The following is a 23,104-nucleotide window of genomic DNA, read 5'->3' as shown; positions in this document are numbered from 1 at the left end:
GACATATAAATTTCATTATTTTTTCTGAAGAGAAAATAATCATAAATGAAATGAACAAAATTCAAGTATCACAAGCTCACTCTTACCAATACAGATTTGGACATCAGTCAAAAGCATTTATTAAGTGTCTATTATTACGTGCCAAACAGTGTGCTAAGCAATTCCTGGAGATTCAACTACAAAGAACAAAACAATCCCTACTCTCACAGACTTGACATTTTAATGGGGCACACAAAAATATATGCACCCATAGCTTCCTGATCTTTGTCATCCATTCTGTGGCTGACTTTTAATCCCTCCAAAAGGAGAACTATTTTCTTTTTCTAATTATATCCCCAGTGTTTGGCTCATTATTTGGAATACAGTAAGTATTTAATAAATATTTCTTGATTCATTCATCAGAACATGTCCTTTCAACTACAGCTACATTTATAAAATTTTGATATAATGTAACCACTCTTAGGCACATGAACCCTATTCAATAATTGTAGCACTCAAAGGAAGTTCTAGTGTATTTTTATAGTTTCTTAAATAAAACACTATTTCATATGACTAAAACCAAAAAAGATCATATTACCCAGAGAAGAGATTCGATAGGCTGAGGATGAATTAATCCTGTGATTCCATGATACCAAGAAAGTCCTGCACCCATCATAAAAATACCAACGCCACTAATTAATGAGGAAATATAGCGCATATTTGAGAAACCATACCTAAAATAATAGAACAAAAAAATAGTTAATACAGAAGAAAAAACTCTTTTAATACATATTTTTAAACCTCAATGAAAATGGAAAAGCAGAAGAAAAAAAAAAAACCTCAGCACATTTGTCATAGTTTGATAGCTCATTAAAATTAAACTGCTAAAATCACAACTAATCAGAAAAATAACAGTGGAACTAGAAGTGACTAAAAATTCCTTGAAAATACATAAAATAAAGTGTACACTATTTAATTTAGATGTTTTTTCTAATTCCTTTTCCATACAACCTATTTTGATTTAATTATATGACTTTAATGTATTACATACCACAGCTGCTGAGAAAATTAATTTAATCTTTTTTTTAAAAAAAGCATTCAGATGTTTAATAAGCAGATAGCATTTAAGTGCAATATAGTTTCTAACTGAATTCTTCAGTCTTTATGAACAGGCACTTTATGATTTATATCACCTTTAATTTGATCCTGTATAGTTCAACAAATCACAAGCACTATTACTATGCTTATAAGCTTCAATTTAGATTTTTCAGTTCTTTTTAATTTTTTCATCCAATTTTTTAAAGCATGCATGAATAATTAGAAAAAAGAAGTGACAGATTACAGAAGCAAAAGAAATGTGTTATTAACAAAAATTTTTTTCCTGAAAAAACTCACTTCTAATACCCAAGTCTTAAGAAGATCTTGGCTGAAAATTTAAACAAGAACTTTAAATGAAAACTGTTCTTTGAATTATTACTGAGAGGAAACTTTTATCCCAGCTTTAAACTGCTTCATGCATACTTATGAAGACCTCTGGATGCACAAAACCCTGAGATCTAGAAGAACTTTAATGAACAAATAAATCAACACACACCCCAAAAAACATTCTTTCTACACTATCCTTACAAAAGATCATACTGACTTTGCTTAATGGTTTCTAGTAAGGGGATGTCCACCATCTCTTGGATCTAATAGGGAAATAATTTTTCTCTACATCAAAATCTAATTCTCTTATCCTCATCCACCTGCTCTTGACTTAGCCTTCTAAAGCTAAGTCGACTAAATCTAACCTCTACACAACAATGTCCAAATACGTGCTGTATCTTTCTACAAAAAAATCAAACTGCTTTTCTTCTCTGTACTAAACAACTGTGTTGTTGCAAAGTGCTGTGACATCACTTAACTGGCAGAACAATGCAATACATGGCACATATAGCATCAGGACATCTAGAGAATTAATTTGGATACAAATTTGAAATTCTTAGTCACAAGCTGGCCAGAGCTTAGGAAAAGAAGAATAGTGTTCTGCCTTTATGGACAAAAAGAAGAGATGTGTAAACTATAATGTATTTTTGAAAAGTTATATACAAAATCTATATACATTTTTTTAAAAATATATGCACCCACATCACTTAAAATGTCTATATTATCATACAAGTGGAATTAAAATATAACTATTACACTGAATTATTAATGATACAGTGACAGAACCAAAACACACACTTAAGGGCTCAGGAAAGAAAGCAATTTTAAATCGAAACAATGTGCATTCTATATCACACCAGCAAAATAAATGGTTTGGGGGAAATAACATTTTTTCATACTGATAAGTTTTATTAGCTCTGACAGACTATTACCTCAAAATCTAAATCTTATCATAAAAATGAGGTTCGATGTGAAACGTGGGTTTTACCAATTTTCAAATATGAAGATGACAAAGACAACGAGAGTAAAAAATGTGTCTTGTCCTTATTAATTCCATACAACAGAAGTCATTTATAAGTCATGCCCAATTCTTCAAGATTCCATTTGGGATTTTCTTGGTAAAAATACTGCCAATTCCTTCTCTCGCTCATTTTTACAGATTAGGAAACTGAGGCAAGTAGTGTTCAATGACTTGCCCACCATTAGACAGTTAGTAAATGTTAAGGCCAAATTTGAATTCAGGAAGAAAAACGTTTCCCTGACTCCAGGCCTGGCGTTCTATCCACTATATCATCTAGTCCCCTAAAATTATACTATTATATAACAAAGAGTTGAAAAAGATTATCTGAGGTATAAGCCTAAGTAAAAGCATGTTAAGTAGTCACTCATCTCAAATGATTAATTACCCCCAAAAGGAAAAGAAAAACCAAGACAATGTACTTACGGATGTCTAGGATCTGGCGTTCGTACGGACTGAGAGATGCCTAATGCTAATAAAGCCTATAAAACAAAGAAAAAAAAAAAAAACATTAGCATGAATCTGCACTATTTCCAAACAATTCTTTCTATCATTTACATGATGAAAATCATTAAGAAACAATAAAGGAAACAGCAATAACTACTATTCTTAAATATACCTCAATACTAGAGAAAAACACTTAAAGTAACCTTCTTGAAAACCTTCAAGAGAGTTTTCAAATGTTCAAATTTTTAACTATTTTAGATGAGTTTTTAAAAGCATACACATTTCCATGGATTCTTAGAAATACTCTATCACTGAAATGTTTGTCTCTGTGTCCCCACTGCTTAGGCTCGGTGTTTGGCATGGTGTAGGTACCAAACAGAGGCTTGGTGAATGGTTAAGGTTATCAAATTCAAATAGAAATGGGGACTGCTCAATTCCAACAGACTTGTGATGGAAAGAGTCATCCACACATCCAAAGAGAGGTCTATGGAGACTGAATGTGGATCAAAGCAGAGTATTTTCACCTTTTGTTGTTGTTTGCTTGCTTGGTTTTTTTTCCCTTTCTCTTGTTTTTTTTCCCTTTTGATCTGATCTTTTTTGCACAGCAAGACAAATATAGAAGATGTTTAGAAGAACTGCACATATTTACCTCTATCAGATTGCCTGCTGTCTTGGGGAGGGGGAAAGAAAGAGGAAAGTGGAGAGGGAGAAAAATTTGGAACACAAAGGTTTTACAAAGGTGAATGTTGAAAACTCTTTGCATGTAATTGGAAAAATAAAATACTAAAAAAAAATTAAAAAGAAATAAGGACCACTAAAGTATAGAGAAGAATCTCTCCAGGCATCATATTATGACTTCCAGAATTCCATAGTAATATTATCTATGTTCTATTACATTTTTATTTGTTAAATATTTCCAAATTACATTTTATTTTGGTGTGGGCAGTGGCAGCAATTCCATGTCTGACACCTGAGATTTAGGACACCATTAGAAGGCTATTTTATAATACACAATGCCCCAAAGATGCTAGATAATTTGACACAAATTGCTGCACATATACTTTTTTTCTGTTTTTAATATTTTCTCTATCTTCTCTCCTTTATAGACATGCTTTTTCCTGAATCTCTCTCTTCTAATTCATGGCTTTGAAACCAAAGAACTGGTACGGTTAGAGTTATGTATCAACTAACAGTGAAAGAGGATTATGAGAAATTTTTTTTTATGAATGCAGAAATTTCATTCCAATGATTTTTATCTTTAGTTTTAGCTGCTTTTTCTTTCTGTCTATTCTCAGGTTCTCTTGGCTGAATTTTCTAAGCCAAGTGAAGTGATACTATGTGTAACACTGTTTTACTATGTTAGGCACTTGAGTTCTTTGTTATTTTTCATTACTATAAATAAATTATAAATAATATTTTTCACAAATATCTTTTTCTTTCATTATTTCCTTAGGAATTTAAAAGAGTGGAATTATTCTTGACATATGGCTATTATTGTATACTATAAAAAAAGTAGGACCAATTCATTCTGCCATCAATTAGTGTGATATGTCTTATCTCTTGACAGTTGCCAATTAGTTTTAACTTTATCTTTGTTAATGGGTATGAAAGGATATCTTGAATTTTTTTTTGTCTATATTTACTTGGTAATAGGATCTATTATTTTTTCAAATATTTAGCTACTAGCTGTATTTTTCCAATTTCTATTTAAAATTGTTGATCATTTGTCCATTACCCAGTACTAGAGGATTGGATTTTGTAAGTGGTTCTCTGAAAACTTTTAAAATCAAGCTTTTACCTATCATTTATGTCGAATATTCAATTCATTTTGTTGCCTATATTTGTTTTATTGCCTCTAAGTGCAGAAAAAGCTTTTATTATCAATTTTGTCTCTGAGTATTATTTCTTTTATTAATTCAATAGTCAAGAATCTATATCTCTTCCATATTCGGGATAAGCATAAGGATTCCATCTTTAAAAGACTTAATTCATTATTAATCTTGGAGCTACTGTGCTGGATATTGTGAAATACGTATTTAAATTTACTCCTCTTCATACTGCTATCCATTTTTCACAATAGCATTTATTAAATATAAAAATATAACCACATCTACTTCTAGACTTCAACTGTTTCACTGGTGTATTTTTCTCATTTTTTAAATACAATATAGTTCCAGACATTACTGACAGTTGTCATTTTATAACAATTATCTAGATGGCAAGTCCCCTATATCCTTGTCTAAGTCTCTATGCAATTCTATGGTAATTCTGCTTAGCTATCTTTTTTTCATCTAAACTATAAAAATTTTGTCTAATTCTATAAGATTTGATTGACCTTTTAAATGGAAGTGTTAAATTTGCATGTTAACTTGAAGTGTTACTAAATTTTAACTTTTATTTTTCTAGAAAGACATCTCTTCTAAAAAAAAATTTTTGAATGACACACTTGCTTCAATTTGAGTTAATACTCCTCTACCTTTTATAAATTCCCTCAGCCTCTATGTATATGGACTGACATATATACAATTGATCATATGTAATTTTGAACTTTTATACGCTTGTTTCAGGTACTTCTAATTATGAAGTTGTTTTCATAGTAAGACTGCATGCTCTTCCGTAGCAGGAAGGGGTTGTACTTTTTATTTTCTTTAGATTTTCCTACTGGAAAAGCAAACAATCAGGGATTTAAGAAAGAATTTTAATATACTGTTGTTATTATTATTATTATTAATCCAAGCCTTTTAAACACAAAATGCTAAGTTAACAGAAACTTTAAAAAGTAAATTAAAGTCCACAAAACCAAAAACTTATACTTAAAACACATTTCATATAAAAGCTCATTTCATGAAGATAAGATTTTAGATGAGTACAAAAACTTACAGAAAGGTGAATAAAAATCTGCCTTATATTCCTTAATATTTGGCTGACTTCTCATTTCTCTCCAAAAAACTTCCTCTGGCCATTACCAAGCCACATATCATTCAGCTACCATTTAATTATATGCTATCTTATTGTATTAGTTCTAATATCTTGCATTGTTTTATTATCTTGAATTGGTTTTTTTTTTAACTTTTCAAGTGTTTGTTTTGTCCTTTCAACTAGATCAAAAGCTCTATTGAGAGTAAAAAGCATGAAAGTTTTTTATATCTCCTTCAGAGCCCATCACAAAGCTACATCCATATAGATGCTTAATTGCATATGCTGAATGAAAATAATTATAAAATTTTAGAAAATATGGGGGCACCTAGGTGGCATAAGTAGATAGAGCACAAGCCTCTAAGTCAGGAGGATGTAGCCTCAGACACTTAACACTTCCTAACTGTGACCCTGGGCAAGTCACTAACCAAAAAAAAAAAAAAAAAGGCAAAACTCGTCCATATGCCAAGAACTTCACTTTTCAATGAACAATAATTAATAATGAACTTGATTAGGCCAATTGTGAAATTTAATTCTGAACTGAGGTTGTATGTTTTTCTTTTGAAAAGCATAATCTTAAAAATTTCCAAGTCAGTAAAATGTTACTGATATTTATACTAGCTTCCTCACAGGGTTGTTAGGAGGCCAACGTTTTACAAATCTCAAAGGGCTTTAAAAAACGTGAAGGAAACAATTTTCAATTATCTGATCATTTGAAATTGTACTTGTGAGAAAAAAAAAAAGTTAGGTTTAATACCTAAAGATAAATGGATACTTTAGTTTTGGGAACTGAGGCATGTAAGTTTTTTAATTTAATATTTTTCCCAATTACATTTAAAACATTGTTTTATATTTATTTCTAAAACTTTTGAGTTCCAGATTCTCTCCTCTTAACCCCATCCTCAATCCCCAGTAAGAAACCATATGTGAGGTTATACAAAACATTTCCATAAAAGTCATGCTGTGAAAGAAAACAAAGATCTCCTACTCTAATTTTTTAAAATGAGGCATTTCAATTTAAGTGAATTCAAGTCAGAAGGATAAATTTATATACATATTCTTTTCTGTCCACACAGTTACAAAAGTAGAGGTAAAGATGATTCAAATCACAAAGTCAATATTCTTCATAAGTATGGATATGTTAATTATGTATATTTAGATTTTCCAAATATCTGAAAGAGAGGCTCTATGTTAATAATTAAAGTGTCAGGGAGATCATTACAACATAGAATGGCCCTTTTTCTACAGCGGGAAGAGTTCCTCTGGGACTTCGTTTAAAAGTACTTTAGAATGTTATGTACCACAGCAGAACTATAAAATCAACTTTAGCAACTCTATTCATTCTCTTCCCTTCTGTCACTGGATCAAGGTAAACATACTTTCCAATCTACCCTACCAACTAAGTCCAGAAATCACCTTACCTGTAAATGTATTAGCATTCAACAAGATACCTAGGAAAAGAATGTTTTATGAACAGTAAAAGTCTAAAATCTCTCACCTGGTTGCATGTATCAGATAATGAATGTATAGCTTCTGAGAACATACTTGCAGAACCCGTATAAATCCAAGCAAGCAATTTAAAGATAAAGTTCAAGCCATTTCTAAGACAGAAAAGAAAACTCTAATTGTAATGGTATTGGTAAAATTGTTATCAAAAGATGTAAGTAACCCCAATATAACTCTATGCTAATGTTCCATACAGAGTAAATGAATTAAGAATCTTAGTCTCCAATTGACTACTTTTTAAAAATATGATTTCCAGATCATTTGAACACACAAATTAAGGGTGTTTATTATATGAGGACACAGGACTAAATGCATTTTGTGTGCTATAGGATTGTCTGTCTAAACTCTGAGATACTACTACACACCTGTCAGATTGGCTAAAATGACAGGAAAAAATAATGATGAATGTTGGAGGGGATGTGGGAAAACTGGGACACTGATGCATTGTTGGTGGAGTTGTGAACGAATCCAACCATTCTGGAGAGCAATCTGGAATTATGCCCAAAAAGTTATTGAACTGTGCATACCCTTTGATCCAGCAGTGTTTCTATTGGGCTTATATCCCAAAGAAATACTAAAAAAAGGAAAGGGACCTGTACGTGCCAAAATGTTTGTGGCAGCCCCGTTTGTAGTGGCTAGAAACTGGAAAATGAATGGATGCCCATCAACTGGAGAATGGCTGGGTAAATTGTGGTATATGAATGTTATGGAATATTATTGTTCTGTAAGAAATGACCAGCAGGATGAATACAGAGAGGCCTGGAGAGACTTACATGAACTGATGCTAAGCGAAATGAGCAGAACCAGGAGATCATTATACACTTCGACAACGATATTGTATGAGGATGTATTCTGATGGAAGTGGATTTCTTAGACAAAGAGACCTAACTGAGTTTCAATTGATAAATGATGGACAGAAGCAGCTACACCCAGAGAAAGAACACTGGGAAACGAATGTGAACTATCTCCATTTTTGTTTTTCTTCCCAGGTTATTTTTACCTTCTAAATCCAATTCTCCCTGTGCAACAAGAGAACTGTTCAGTTCTGCAAACATATATTGTATCTAGGATATATTGCAACATACCTAACATATATAGGACTGCTTGCCATCTAGGGGAAGGGGTGAAAGGAGGGAGGGGAAAAATCAGAATAGAAATGAGTACAAGGGATAATGTTGTAAAAAAAATTACCCTGGCATGGATTCTGTCAATATAAAGTTATTATTAAATAAAATAAAATAAAATATTAAAAAAAAAAAAAGGATTGTCTGTCTAGACAAGGCATGACTAAGTGGAAAGTGGTGTGAAATAAGGGGAAGTCAGTCTGACTAAATAGGGGATCTCCTCTGGGAAAAAGTTCAGTGTTCCAGAGTCCTTGGAGGGTCCCAATGAAGACAAACCTTAAGCAAAGGAACCATTTGAACAGGAAAAGACAGAACTAGGTATGATGCAGACAAGGAAAACTGAAGCTTGGTTAGCAGGTGGAAATCAGGCCTGAAGCTAAGCCAGGAAGGTTTTTGGGCTGGGGCCCCAAAGCAGCACCATGGACATCTCTGGCAGAAACTAATGGCTCCCCGTAAAACTGAGGTCCTAATTTGGAAATAGATAGTGTCTCCCTGGGGCCACTATTATGCCCTGAGTGCTAGACCTGGAGCCAGCATTCCCTCCCCTCATCCTGAGACAAATCTGGGCCCAGAAAGCCCTCAACGGGCTCACAGAGTCAGAGACAACTGAAAGGTGGTAGGACTGAAACCAGTGAGTGGCTGGGCTGCCATCCTCACACCAGAGGCCAGGTCTTTATGGGAGCTCTGGGGTGTCCTTGGATTTGAAAGTGGGATCCTCACCGCTCTATCCCCAGGGCTCTTGGGTTGTTCCTGAGACACTGCAAGCCACAAGCTGGATCGGGCCCTCCCTGGCTGTGGGACTGCCGGCCAGTTGCTCCTCTTTCCGAGTCTCAATCTCCTGTTCTATAAGAGGTTTTCTTCTTGCTCCCAATTCTACTATTCTCAGCTCCCAGGAAGGTTACTCACAAGTGCCTCCAGCACCTCTAGGAGGTGCAGGGGGAAGGGCAGGGGCCTGAAGTCAAGTCCCTCTGAGCCTGGGCAATTCATTCTACCTTTGTCTTCCTCAGCTTCCTGATCTCCAGAATAAGTGGATAATAGCCCTTCCTCACAAGATGGTTGTGAAAATCGGGAAAGAATATATATCAAATGCGTAAAAATTCTTCAAGTACCATACAGATGCTATTATGATCATTAATATTATTATGGACTGTGCTTCAGGCATAGGACTTCTGATTTATTCTGAATAAGAAGCGACTACCTTTCATTGTCTGGCAAAGGAGGAAGTAAATCCTCAGAACCATCTGAAGATGCATTTAAGAGAAATGGACAAGCATCAAAATGAGAATGAAAAGAAAAAGATCCTGGTGATAAGTGACTGTGAGGTAAAGGTACAATAACTGAATTAGGAGAATTTTAGTTCATTTTTCAAGGAAAAAGAGAGAAAGAAAAAGAATGGGATAGTAGAAGACACAAACATGAGAGCTCCTGAGTTGGCTTGGTAAATGAAATTATAGCAAAACTTTATTATATAATAAAGTTCTTCAAAAAGTTGTATTCTAGTGGAAATATGTATAGAAGAAATGCACATGTAACCTATATTGGATTATCTGTCTAAGGAAGGGGAAAGGAAAGGAGAAAAAATTTGGAACACAAGGTTTTGCAAGGATGAATGTTGAAAACTTTACATGTATTTTGAAAATAAATAGCTATTTAAAAAAAAAAAAAAAAGGTTCTATTCTAATGGCTCCACATCAGGGATAGGGAGATCAAATTAACCAAAGTTCTAAAAGCTAAATCAAGTAGAACACAATCTCAAAAATCTCTCTCCTACTTTCAATAAACATGCATTTTGAGGACTATCCTAGTATGAAGAGATTACCACCAGGAAGAAATCACTTGGGTTACAGCAATGGAGAAAACAAAAGAAAATGACAACTCATCCCTGATGCTTCGTAGCCTCCTCTGCTTCTGCAGTGACTATGGAAAAGTGGCAGAAAAGGGAACAGAAGGTGCTAAGAATCACACAGCAGATTCTTAGACTGTCTATTAACTTAACTTGGCAGCTGGTGCATTTCTAAATGTGAGGTGTTTTTGACAAAAGACAAACAGGTAGGCATGCTAGTGGTAAAAATGAAGTTGAAAAGCCATGATATTCTCACCATAAACAAAACTAATATTAGGATTTACAGTTAACTAGTTCATTGGTGCTCTCTAGAATGTCAAAATAAAGGAGTTGGTGAAATTAATTTTATCACATGTCTAAAGGTAACAAGAAATATCTATTCATAACACATTTCATAATCTCAAATATTCCAGTGCCCATTATAAATATCTGCCAATGTAAGGCAATTCCAAAGGGCTTATGGTAAAAAATGCTATCCTTCTCCAGATCAAAATCTCAATATACTTAAGGAACAAAAGTGATTTCTTTGATACATTGGATTCCTCCTTGATAAGAGTATGTATGGAATAATATGAGTAAGAATCATAAATGCTGAAATACTATGGAAGAGGTATATATGATCTACATCAAAAGAGTGAGCACCTCCATCAATAAAATCACAAATCTTTCTCTCTGAAATATTACTATGCATGGAAAAAATAAACAAACATGTGCAAAAATATTATCATGAAAGTAATGAAAGCTTATGTATCAGTATCTGTGGCGGAAGATGAAATAGTAGAGAAAGCCTATTAAGAACCCCAAATTAAATTAACATTTCCCTTGATTATCAATGGCTTTGTCACAAAAGCGGGAAGAGGGAAAAATATGTATTAAGAATAAGGAACCAAAAAGATATGTTACGAATCTTTTCTTCAAAAAAAAAATTAATAATCACAAGGTGCTAGACATGATGAGCACCAAGTAACATTTTAAAAACTGAACTGATATTTCAATAACTAAGAAACAACATATTACTGAAATTCATGAGTCATTCCTAAATTAGTTGTCTGTATACTGCCAGATCACCAATTTGGGCAAAGATCAAAACTGGTAACAAAATAGAATAATTTATTTCTATTTTTAATTAAGTTTTAAATTAAATAATTAAAACATCTCCAACCTGCTTTGCTGACACTAGGTAATTTCAGAAGTTTTATCAATGCAAAACAATCACTATCATCGAGATACAACAGATCCAAAAAAAATCTTGGCAAGAAACACTTGACTTACTGGTCAAGTGAGTAAACATGGAAGCCAAAAGTGACACTGGCTTCAAATACCAACTCATGTTTAACATCTTACAAAGAAGGATGGTGGAAGATTATGAGCAACACTTACATAAAACAAAAGTGAAGGTTAAACCTAGTTTAAAAGCTTAGCAAAGGAACCTAATAAGCAATTATCCTGAGGACATCTAAGACTGAGACAAACAGAAGATGTTGTATATAAAGGTTTTCCCAGCAAGACCAGTGAAGTCATCACATTTGGGCTTCACTTTACAGTTTTTGATGTGCATATTTCTATAACATAAGTGGCAGAGATGACATTAGAGAGAACAAAGCCAGGAAAAGTGGCTGGATTAGACTAAGTGTACACAGAGCAAACAGTGTGGGAAGAGACAATGGTGCGGACACTGAAAGAAAGAATCAAAAGACAGATGAAAGACAAAATAATGACAATGAAAAAAACTCAGATCTACCAAAAAAGCTCACTAGGAGAGAACCCATATGGGTACTTTCCCATCTGTCCGTAATCTTTATGAGAACATCTTTGAGTCAAGTACTAGTCAGGAACTGATGAACTTTTGCAAGTGATAATATACCTTAAACCACATCTTTCCCAACAAAAATTGACTAAAAGGATAAAGAACACAAGATCCATTGTTCTTAGTGTTGGCTGACTATTTTTACTGTGCTCATTATATATGTTTTTCCTTTAAAAGTATTTGATCTAATGTATGCATATATTGGACTTAACATATATTTTTATCATATTTAACATATATTGGATTACTTGCCATCGAGGGGAGGAGGTAAGGAAAGGGAAGAAAAACTGGAACACAAGGTTTTGCAAGGGTCAGTGTTGAAAAATTATCCATGCATGTTTTGAACATAAAAAGCTTTAATTTAAAAAAAAAGTATTTGATTTAGTGGGGCGGATGGCCTCCAAAAAGATGTCCCAAGGATGCAGTATCTTACAAGATTCTTCAAAAGACATAATAAATATGACTATTTTGACAACTTTTAATTAACACTGGTCAAAGCATCAACAAGAGGAGCCATGTTTGCCAAAACTCTGGGCTACCACGGCAATGATTCCACAGAGTCGCGCATGACATTGGGCTGTTTCTACCAGGCCCAGGAATACCAAAGGGTGTCTCCTCCACAAGACGCATAACCACTAACAAAGGGCTTACCTATTCACACAAGAAAAATCTGGTAGATAAAACATGCTTATTGTGCAGTTGATGACATAGAATAGATGGACAATGGACAGACCACATCAGTATCTTCTCGTTATCTATGTCACCCACTGTAGAGGGCCAGACCTCTGGACAGGTATATTTGAATCAAAGACAGCAGGGTGCTTACAGTTAAGCACTTAGTGTGATTGATGGGAAATGGTTCTCTAGTTAAACATATACTTAATGTAATATAATGATATAATCACTCTAGTTGGCATATACTTAGTGTGATATGGTGATGTAATGTTCTACAGTTGGCCCATGCTCAGTTGCTATAGTGATGTAATCGTACTGAGGTATTTAAGGCTTGAGAGGACTGGGAACTGAGAGTCTCTCAGACACAGAGGAGTCTCAGCCACAGATACAGGAAAGTCTCAGATACAGACACAGACACAACGACACAGACTCTTGACTCCGGGCTTCATCTTTGACCAGCCTCGAGGTGGTTCTCCTGCTAAGACCTTGCAAGGCCCATCCAGAGATCCTCCAGAAAGCTAGCCCGATCATTACAACCCATCAGCATCTACATCTACAAACAATGCAAATGGAAAATGGAGCCCATAATTAATCAACCAGAGGAAGGCAAACTAGACTGCCTCTGGGAAACTGCGAAGCTCCTTTAAGGATCACAATCTCCTCCCTTATACAAAGGACCAGGTTTTTGGCAGAATAGTCTACCACTTATGCTGTACAATTATAGAAAACTTGCATCTCGAAGTAAAGTTAGATCAATGGAGAAACACCTGAGGGATGTGCAAGCTACAATACATTACAAATCAAAACTAATAAAGGACTAAAGAATGTCATCAAAGAAACATATGACAGAAAAATATAGGTAGTCGTGATAAAGAGTGAGAGATAACTAATAATTCACACACTCCACTGATATTCTTATGATCACAAGCAAATTACAGCAGGCCCCTGGGATAGTGAGCAAAAACTTATGAAAGGATGTGGATAAGGGCTGTACAGAATGGAGAAGCAGTCATTTGTCACTGACATGACTGGAGAGAACATCCCAAATGCTGAGAGCAGACTAAAAAGTTCAAGAGACAGGAAGGAGTGCTCTAGAAGGAAGACACAATACTCTAGTTCTTTTACTGGTGTAATTATAAACTCTCTTCTTCTTGAGCACCATTGGAGAATATTGATTCTACTATCCTTTCCCCTTGCCTCAACCCCAAAAACTCAAATTCCAGGCAGGTCTCTGCCTAGTGGAAAAAAAAAAAAGAAAGTTAGGTAGCAGTGAGTAAGGAAATGAAATAATCTTAATTCTCTTTTTCCCACTCTACCTCTACCAAATAAGGTATCTGGTAGAACTATGAATATCTTCAATTACATTATACATTCAAAAAAATTAAATATTACACTATTTAAACTGCCCATTGTCTGACTCATCCTTCAAATGTGAACTCTTCTCCCCTTATCTCCTTTGTTGAGGGTATTAATAATCAATTCAAATGATGATAACAGGAAAAGGAAGACAAAAGAAAAGAGCTGAAAATATGTGTTACTGTCATCCTACCCTTCCATGGTAAGCAGGAAAAAGATTACCCATAAATACAAGACATACACAGATATTTTCAGGGTCAATTAACAATAGTTCTTAGTTACTTTAGAAGTATAATATATGAAATGAATGAAAATGAATTTCTATATATCACCTTTAATAAACAACTAAGAAAATACAGTCAGATAGCATTCCACAATAACAGACACATATATACAAGAGCTACATACTTCATCCTGGTAATTATAATCAGTCTCAAATCAACTTCCTTTTAAAATAAATATGGGAAAAATAACTACTTTCCTAATTGCCAAGTGGTAAACTATATATTCAGGTGTAAGATGTACAGATTCAAAATAATACATAGTCTATCTTTAAAAGGTTTACTTTTGCAAACTTACATACAAATAGCAACCATCACCACCTTTCCTGGTCCTTTAAGAAACACCGATGCTGTTCCAGACCGTGGCTGAAAAAGAAAGCAATGAGACAAATTGTGAACATAAATAGTCACGGTTTTAAGAATCCAGAAAATGTCTCCATTTAATTCATAATGATGAACCAAAATACTCTGTATCTGATATATTTACTTGCATAATTTTCTTTACTTCACTTTTTTTAACATCTTTATCTTAAAAATAATCGAGGTGAAATTATTTAAGCAAATGAATTCTGGTCCGTGGACATCTTGAAAACTTTTATTAAACTCATCCTAAAGAAGATTAACTTTTTAAGAATGATTCAACAAAAACTACACAGAACTGACAGTTAATGAAATCTAGATACTTTAAAACATCTTTCCTTAACAACTTTTTAAATTCCTAAAAAAAAAATGCTGCTTGCATAAGAAAAGGCTGCTCTGAAAGGTTTTTCATGAGACTAGAACATATTTAAGATTTCCTTTACTTTTAGGTTTCCGGTGGTATTGGCTCGCCAGGTAAAGGATAATTCAGTGTGCCAAGTTCATTTAATCCTCTGGGTTTGGGAGGAGGTTTGACCTTCCTGCACCTCTCTCCCCTTTGTGAGAAGGTAAGAGGTAACCAAGGATTAGGGCAGTTAGGTGGCACAGTGGATAAAGCATTGGGCCTAGAAGCCAGGAGACCCGAGTTCATATTCAGCTTCAGACACAGATCAGTTGTGTGACCCCGAACAAGTCACTAACCCTGTCTGCCTCAGTTTCTTCAACTGTAAAAATGAACTGGAGAAGAAAATGGTAAACCATTTCTATATCTCTGCCAAGAAAATCCCAAAGGAGTCATCTAGAGGCAGACACAACTGAAAGAACTCAAAAACAACCCAAGGATTAATCAAAATTCTGAAAGAGGCCTCAAGCACACTGCCTTCTAACCAACCAGCAGCAAGAAGCTAAGACATCTTTTAAGAGATCTGCTCTGTAAACACATGCAATGACAACAATAAAGATTCCATACCTAAGGAGGCAAATCTCCTTTAATTTAAAAGCATTCATTTCATAGTTTGTAGATTAATAATAGCCTTAAAATTCTCTTCTATCTAGTGTCATCTGTGCTTTAGGCTATTTTTCTTTATTTGCTGTTTTAAACTTATCTGTAAGGTCACATTAAATATTCTGGGTCCTCTTTCTTTAGTAATTACAACCTTAAAATGGAAACTAGACTCTAACAACTCCCAATGAATTTATTTTAAAAACAAACCAATATAAGTGCCATGTCCTGGACACTTTACCCCTTTCCTCAACTGGATTTATGGCATTTCTGAATTCTTACTAATTCCCTAAAGAGTTTCACGGTTCTACTTCTGTTTCAGCTCCTTCAGACACAATGGAATTTCATTATTTGGAGGCAAATTAAATTAATGCTAAAACTATTTACAAATAACAAACTTACATTACAATGAATAGCTCCTTACCTTTGTATGTCCCAGGAAGTCTTTATACTCTTGTAGTATCTTTTGATTCCTAAACAACCCTTTGAAAAAAATTAGAAAATATTTTTCTCTTAAATTCTCTCACTACATGTATTTTAGACTAGTACTTGTTTTCAATTTAAAACATTCCTACAATTAATAATTAGTGCTTAGAAACTGATTATACATTATAATGAATTTTTTGATTCATCTAATAAATATAGAGCAATGTGGGGGGGGGGGAAAGGGAGGGGAAGATGGAGGGGAACATAGTGCTTGCTGCCTCAATCTAGCAGGGAGGATGTGATATCTATACCTGAAATGCTACATTTTCCTCCAGATTCAGATATGATGCCATCTGCCTTCCTTAACACCCCCAACAGAAACAATCTCCCTAACCTCAGACTTTTCAATATATTGTAACTGAATATTGTTAGCATACTTCTTATATATCCACTTACAAGGTTATTATTTTAATACTTGTATCTATCTCATCTACTCTATATTTCTCTGAAGCTAAGATCAAAACATATTCATTTCTATAACTTTTTAATATTAAACAAAATGCTCTGTTTTACAGTAGGCACATAATAAATGTTGCCTGAATTTTCTGATAGAATAGCATTCAACTAATATTACAAAGCAAAATATTACTACAATAAGAGATAACAGATATACACCAATATCAAGCTTTCGTATTGAAATGTAATTTTAACTTTTAAAAAACCCAGATTATTTCAATGTTTTAAGACTTTAAGAATTATCATTTTAACATCCCTTAGGAATTTAGCAATTTCACTGTTGTACAGTTACACAGCACATTACATTGTACTTTTGGCTTCCTTACTAGACACGTCTTCAATAAGAAGAAAAAAAGAAATATTTAAAATATCTAGTTCACTGATTTTTTTCATTGTCTTCACAAACACTAGGGGAAAAAAGCAATTTAAAAAGTTAACTATGAAATGCAAGAGTTTTTTGTATCTTTTAAAATGAGTATAAGACAAATCATAAATTGCCCTATTCATTTTGAAGAATCAACTAAAATTGAAGACATTCACTTCTAGTTGTAAAGACTATTATGTATATGCAATTCAATAAGAATTAACTGCAGCATACTAACTTTTTCTTGAGAGTAACATTTTCTAAATGGTTACTAAAAGACCAAAAAAAAAGACTTTATGGTACATATTTCCCATGATTAGGGAAAAATTTCTGCTGTAATGTTTTTCTTGGGAATTAATTGTATTTTCAGTTCCCCAAGTAATGATCTTCCTCTAAGAAAGTGACTACTACATTTATTCTACCATTATGATTATTACTAAGCTGGAGCACAGATTTGCTTTGCACAAATTATTGAAATCATCAAACATTTTGGTTTTCTTACCTGTAAAAAGGTTTCTTCACCTGAGTGTTTCTAAAACCGAATCAATTATCAACTAATCAAAAAATAATAATATATGTTTCTGACCACAAGCATATAATATTTTTCTTCAAAAGAGACATAAAAGATGATCCCTGTTCATAAGATACTTTAATATTAATTCAGTTTCCAAATGAATATACTTACTCTCTCTATATTCTCTCTCTGCTTCCTTACGCAGTTTTCTCTCTCTAGCAAGAGCCTCAGAACTTCCCCAAACCTCCAAAGCCCTAAACACATAAATACACACAACAGTCAACAGGTTGTAACATTTCTACTATACACATAATTTAAGGAATCAATTTGAATATCTAATAATACATTGTCATTTCAGAAATTAAAAAACAAGGCATTTTCCTAAACTAAATCTATAGAATAAAAATAAATTAAAACCTGAATTCTAAATATTTTTCTAACATTATTATTCTAATATTATAATAATCATATTATTATTTTAAATGGGAATACTAGGCTTCAAAATTCATTTGCAAAAAGACTAGAAAGATTTTCTACGGCAAAAAAAAAAATGTTTTGTATCTCAACTTGTCTCATTAATCTTTCTCAATAATGATGTTTTTAACATTTCAAAAGAGCTATGATCTCGTTGGCTTATGAGCTCTCTCTCCACTAATGTAGATTACAATGCCTTAAAAGTTTTGCCAAGCAGTATTCATAAACTGCTTTAGCTGAAAGAAATTTGTCACCTAATTATCTAAGTTAATATAAACAGCCTTCTAAAAGGAACTTAGCTGATCCTTGGATGACAATATGTAGCCAAGCCGGTTTTTATGGCTCTTTCCCATTTAGAAAGCTCAACTGGAGCTTGCGCTCTACTAGAATAGTTTTCAAGATCCCAGGATTAGCTCCATGCCACAGTGAAACAATAAAAGATTTAAGTAGTATATCAACAGCAAGGTATAACCCAAATTAAGGATCTGTTGGTGTTTCTTTGCTTTTGAAGAGAAATATGCTCTTACTTGGCCTCTACATCTGATCTCAAGTAGACAGTAAAGGATTCTGTATCTTCATGGGGACTTCTTTGTCTGATCTTTCGCAACTGTTCCAGATCACTGTTAGAAAGAAGAAACAAGTGGGATTTTTTCTAAAGGTAATGTGATTAATAAATAAGAAAGATATTTACTTACAGAGTACAGAAAATCAATTATATTAATTATAGATATGTACATCTTTGGAGGATTAATTTAAAGAAGATATTTTCAACTAAAAAGAGCAAGAAAGACTCTAAGTAAAATATTTGAATACAGTTTATGATTAGTGAAAACAATGCAGTTTGTGCAGACTCAGATCCTATACCAAAACTTTTATTTTAAATATAGTCACAAGTATAATAAATGTGATGAAAATGTTATCTAAATGAAAAATTTGAGAAACAGAAAGAGAATGAATATTGAAGTACCATCTTTCTAATAAAAATTCAATTAAGGTTTACAATAGCTCTGCAGACTAATATTCCAATATTCTACACATTCATAGATGTAAAATTGCCAAAAAAAATACTTTGTCCATGCGAGGAAATATTTCTTGTTCCTAGTAAACAACAAAGGTTTTAAGTCTTTGTACAAAATTATCACTAAAAATAAATAATTAGTAAAATAACAATCTACCACCATAATGTGGCACTATATTGTAAGGACATTTTTAACAGTAAAGAAAAAATATAAAGTCAAATTACTATGGTTGCTTCACGAAATCTCCATTTTAATGAATGTGGATGATTATTACATTTAATCAAGAAAACAATGATTCATCATAATACCAACACATATCTTGTTTTAGAGTAAAGATTAGATATCAAAAATAAGAAGGAGTCTTCTGGTTTTGTTACTAATCCATGATGTAATCTAAAGTAAGTTATTTGTATTAACAGACCAAATGCAAATCCCACTTTTCTTAAAATTGTTTTATATAAATCTCATGTGAGAGTAATACTCAGTGATAATTTTCAAGACATAATTTTTTATTTCCTTTCATAGAAGGCATTCTATGTTTGGATCAATGAGTAATGCTTATCTTTATAAAATATGTAAAATATGTATTTTATCCAATTTACAGGATTTGAGGGACAATACAATGAAATAAAACATTGCTTTTAAAAAAAGCATAAAATATTTAAATGAAGGGTATTCATGATTTTATTAAATAATGAAGAGTAATTATCCCATCTTAGCTATTCCTTGTACACTGAATATTTAAGGAAGTACCTTAAGTTATATAGGAAAAAAGGACTTCTCATAAGGTTACAGATACTGAGGTTAGGAGATGGTCTCAACCAGTGGTCTAGAAAACAGAGTATAAAAGTATAATCAAAGAGTTAGTTATATGTATGTATATAGTTGTATGTATGTTGTCTCTCTCATTTAGAGACAGGTAAAACAGTTAAGACAGCACTGAACCTCATCAGGAAGTCCCAAGTTGAAATCTAGGGCCTCTGACATTAATTAGCTGTATAACCTTGAGTAGTCAGTTAAAACTTTCATAACCTCAGTTTTCTCATCTGAAAAATAGGAATGATGACACCTACCTCCCCAGTTAAGAATAAAGTAAGATATTTATAAACTGCTTTGGAACACTTTAAGGGCTTAATTGAAATGTTAATTATGATTACTGTTATTGCAACTATGAAGAAAATTACCTGAATCTTGCTCAAATTCAGCAACAAGGTCATTCAAATTCAACTAAAAATTTTTACAGCCTTTATGAGATGTTTATTAATGATATACATGTGAAACTATTTGTATTTCTATTAGGCATAGAAGGTTCTACTGAGATAGCCAACCTTTTAGAATTTTGTTTTTTCTAAATTAAAAAAAAAAGAGGAGATGGATAGCATAATTATTCCTAGAATAGAAGAATTTCAATTAAACAGAAAAAGTCAACAAATCTAATAATTTTGAATGCTATTAAATTTTATTCACATTTGGGGAGGACCAATTGAACAATTTACACATTAGCCAAAATACATACACATATTAATAAATCAATAGTTATCTTGTTAGCCAATAATAATTTAACTGTGGTACCTGGATTTAAGACAGAATTCATTTATTGCTCTGACTCCAGTGATGAAATTATTCTGGGTGTACTTTGGTCCATATTCCCTCTTCTTAAGAACTGCTTTAACTAAAACCAAAAGCAAATAGTAAAACAAACCAAACATACATTTCTTAATATTTACGGAACTATAATTTCATTAGTGTGGGAACTAAAACTATAACTTCTCCATGCCTTATTATGGGATGGTATCATGAAATGCTATGGCCACATTATCTGTGGCCAGCCTTCTGGGCACAAGCACTTCCAATTTAGCTTTATTTTCCAGTGACAGAAACATCACCCATCTCTATTCCCATACTTGCAGCCTTTCCAGTCGGGGAAAACCTGCCAGAGCTTGTGCTTCCCTCTTACAGCTTTTGAAAACTCAAGTCATCTCCTTGTCATGAGGCAAAACAGGATTTCAGAAGAGAATCAATTATACACACATAATTAAAATAACACATTTGAAGATTATAACAATGCAGCTGGACAGTAACATGTAATAGATCTAAGTGTTCAAATAACTTTCCTAATGTTCTACATGTAGGGTCAAAAAAGAAGAAAAATCCTCCTAAATCAGTGAAGGCAATGCTCTAGAAGTCTAATGGGGAAGTAATCTTTTATTATCTCTGAAAATGGTAATCTTTTGCTTATAACTAATATCAAAACAGCTTTGCTCTACTGCATATCTTGTTATAGATATTTCTGTCAAAGCCATATTGAACTAATATGACATAATTTATCTTGAGGTTACCTGAAAATGAATTAGAAATTTCAATTGGAGAAGTAATTGGCTAACATAGATGGTAATCAAATATTTTCAAAGCAAGCTCTTCAGTTCAGGTCTTTTCTAAGGTCTTACCATGCCACGGAGATGACCCTAGGTTCTTGAAGGCTGTGTCAGCCAAACACAAGCTCTGTAGGTCCTACCGTTCAAAAGAGGTTTTGAGAACGGTTCCTGAAATACTAATATGAACCAAGGCAGAGGGAAGTGAACTAGAACAATTGACACAATGACCGTTTAAAGACTAAAGAGTTCCAATTAATGCAGTAACCAGTAATGATTTCAAAATCTAAGGATGAGGTGTGATTTCCACCTCTTGGCAGAGAAGCAATGGACTAGAAATACAGAATGATGAATTCTGTACACAATTTTCAGATGATCAAGATATGGTTTTTGTTACAAAGGAGATGTTCAGTTAGCAGCAGGAAGGTGCCAGGGGAAGCTGGTGGGCAGTGATAATGAAGTCAAAAAAGGAAGAAAAGAATATCATGGAAACATTGAAAAACTATACAGAAGTGAGCAGAAGGAAGTTCAAAAGGAGAAAGTAAAGCTGCTCTGTCACTCCCATGTTAAACTAAATATACATAAAAAACAATATGTAAGAGTAACATACTTTCAAGCCTAACTCTTTTTCTGTCCTTTATAGGGAAATGTTTGTGCTTATTATGGGTAACAAGTTTATAATAAAAAACAAAACGTAATGAAAAGCAAACAAAACAAAAAAGGGTCCCAGAAGCAGGCTACATCTACTTTCCAAGGAGCAGCACGTCTACCAGTAGTGTGGAAACTTTGGATCTCTGATCACGCTAATCCATGAAACAAAAATACAAAGTGGTTCTCATTATAAGGAACTTCTGCTCCTTCTTCAGGCACTGAGGGTTAGAAAAGAAAGTAAAGGGCACTAAGACACAGCGTGGAGACTACTCTCCAAGGGAGATCCCAGTCCAGTCACCAGAGAATGAACAGATTGCTGAAGTTACCCAATCACATCAGGCCTGTGTCATTACTTTTTCTTGCCAAATCTCAGTCCTGCTCCTACTGAGTAAACTCTGAGCGCAGAGAGGCATCTCACAACCATGTTAAATACATTACAAATTAATGTCATTGACACTCCACTGGGCTCTCATTGCAGCAAGGCAGCACTCTCTAGCCTCATTCTTTACAAAAGTCCTTCAAAATCTTCTCTTCCCTCTTCAAACAGACCCCCCTCCCCAACCACCGTGTGAGAACAAAATCAGGTCATCTGCTGGGAGCTGATTCTTTGCTCTTTCTCATTACTTTTCACATCTTTCCTTTTCTCTAATCTCTCATAATGAAGCAGTTCTTCAACTTGGCTTTATAAACTAAACAGACATGTTTTGTTTTATTTTAAATTGGGGGGAGGTATTCACCAAAATGAATAATTCTTTTACTTTTTTAATATCCTCTTCCTCTAGTCCACTGATTCTGGCATATTTCATAAGAATAAATAGAGATATTGGATTTATTGCTGAAGTAAACTATGCAAGTCTTTTGGATTTTAACACATGTAACTTGCATGATACTGGGGACCCACTTTGCTTTTTCCTATTCTAAATGTGTACATTGGAGCACAGAAAATTTTCATTCAGATTAGAAGGAAAATTATTGATAATGTCATTTCCCAATTTCTCTGAAATACATATATTAATCAATCTATTATTTAT

The 23,104-nt window shown here is 33.4% G+C and overlaps 1 protein-coding gene across 2 annotated transcripts in view; it reads right to left on the bottom strand.

Annotated features, from left to right (window-relative positions):
* Positions 1-23,104, bottom strand: part of SLC30A9 (solute carrier family 30 member 9) — a 70,552-nt gene that overhangs the window by 27,409 nt on the left and 20,039 nt on the right. For both annotated transcript variants that reach the window (XM_051966577.1, XM_051966576.1), the window contains 8 exons: positions 20,623-20,722; positions 18,559-18,651; positions 17,729-17,811; positions 16,162-16,220; positions 14,676-14,743; positions 7,284-7,386; positions 2,849-2,904; positions 578-713 (listed from right to left, as the gene is read on the bottom strand). In XM_051966577.1, coding sequence (XP_051822537.1) covers positions 578-713; positions 2,849-2,904; positions 7,284-7,386; positions 14,676-14,743; positions 16,162-16,220; positions 17,729-17,811; positions 18,559-18,651; positions 20,623-20,722 — 698 coding nt within the window. The remainder of the gene's footprint in view (positions 1-577; positions 714-2,848; positions 2,905-7,283; positions 7,387-14,675; positions 14,744-16,161; positions 16,221-17,728; positions 17,812-18,558; positions 18,652-20,622; positions 20,723-23,104) is intronic.

The sequence above is a fragment of the Antechinus flavipes genome, chromosome 6 (assembly GCF_016432865.1).
Source record: "Antechinus flavipes isolate AdamAnt ecotype Samford, QLD, Australia chromosome 6, AdamAnt_v2, whole genome shotgun sequence".
NCBI classification, from domain to species: domain Eukaryota; kingdom Metazoa; phylum Chordata; class Mammalia; order Dasyuromorphia; family Dasyuridae; genus Antechinus; species Antechinus flavipes.
The sequence above is the reverse complement of the archived record's forward strand: the minus strand, read 5'-3'. Positions and strand labels throughout refer to the sequence as shown.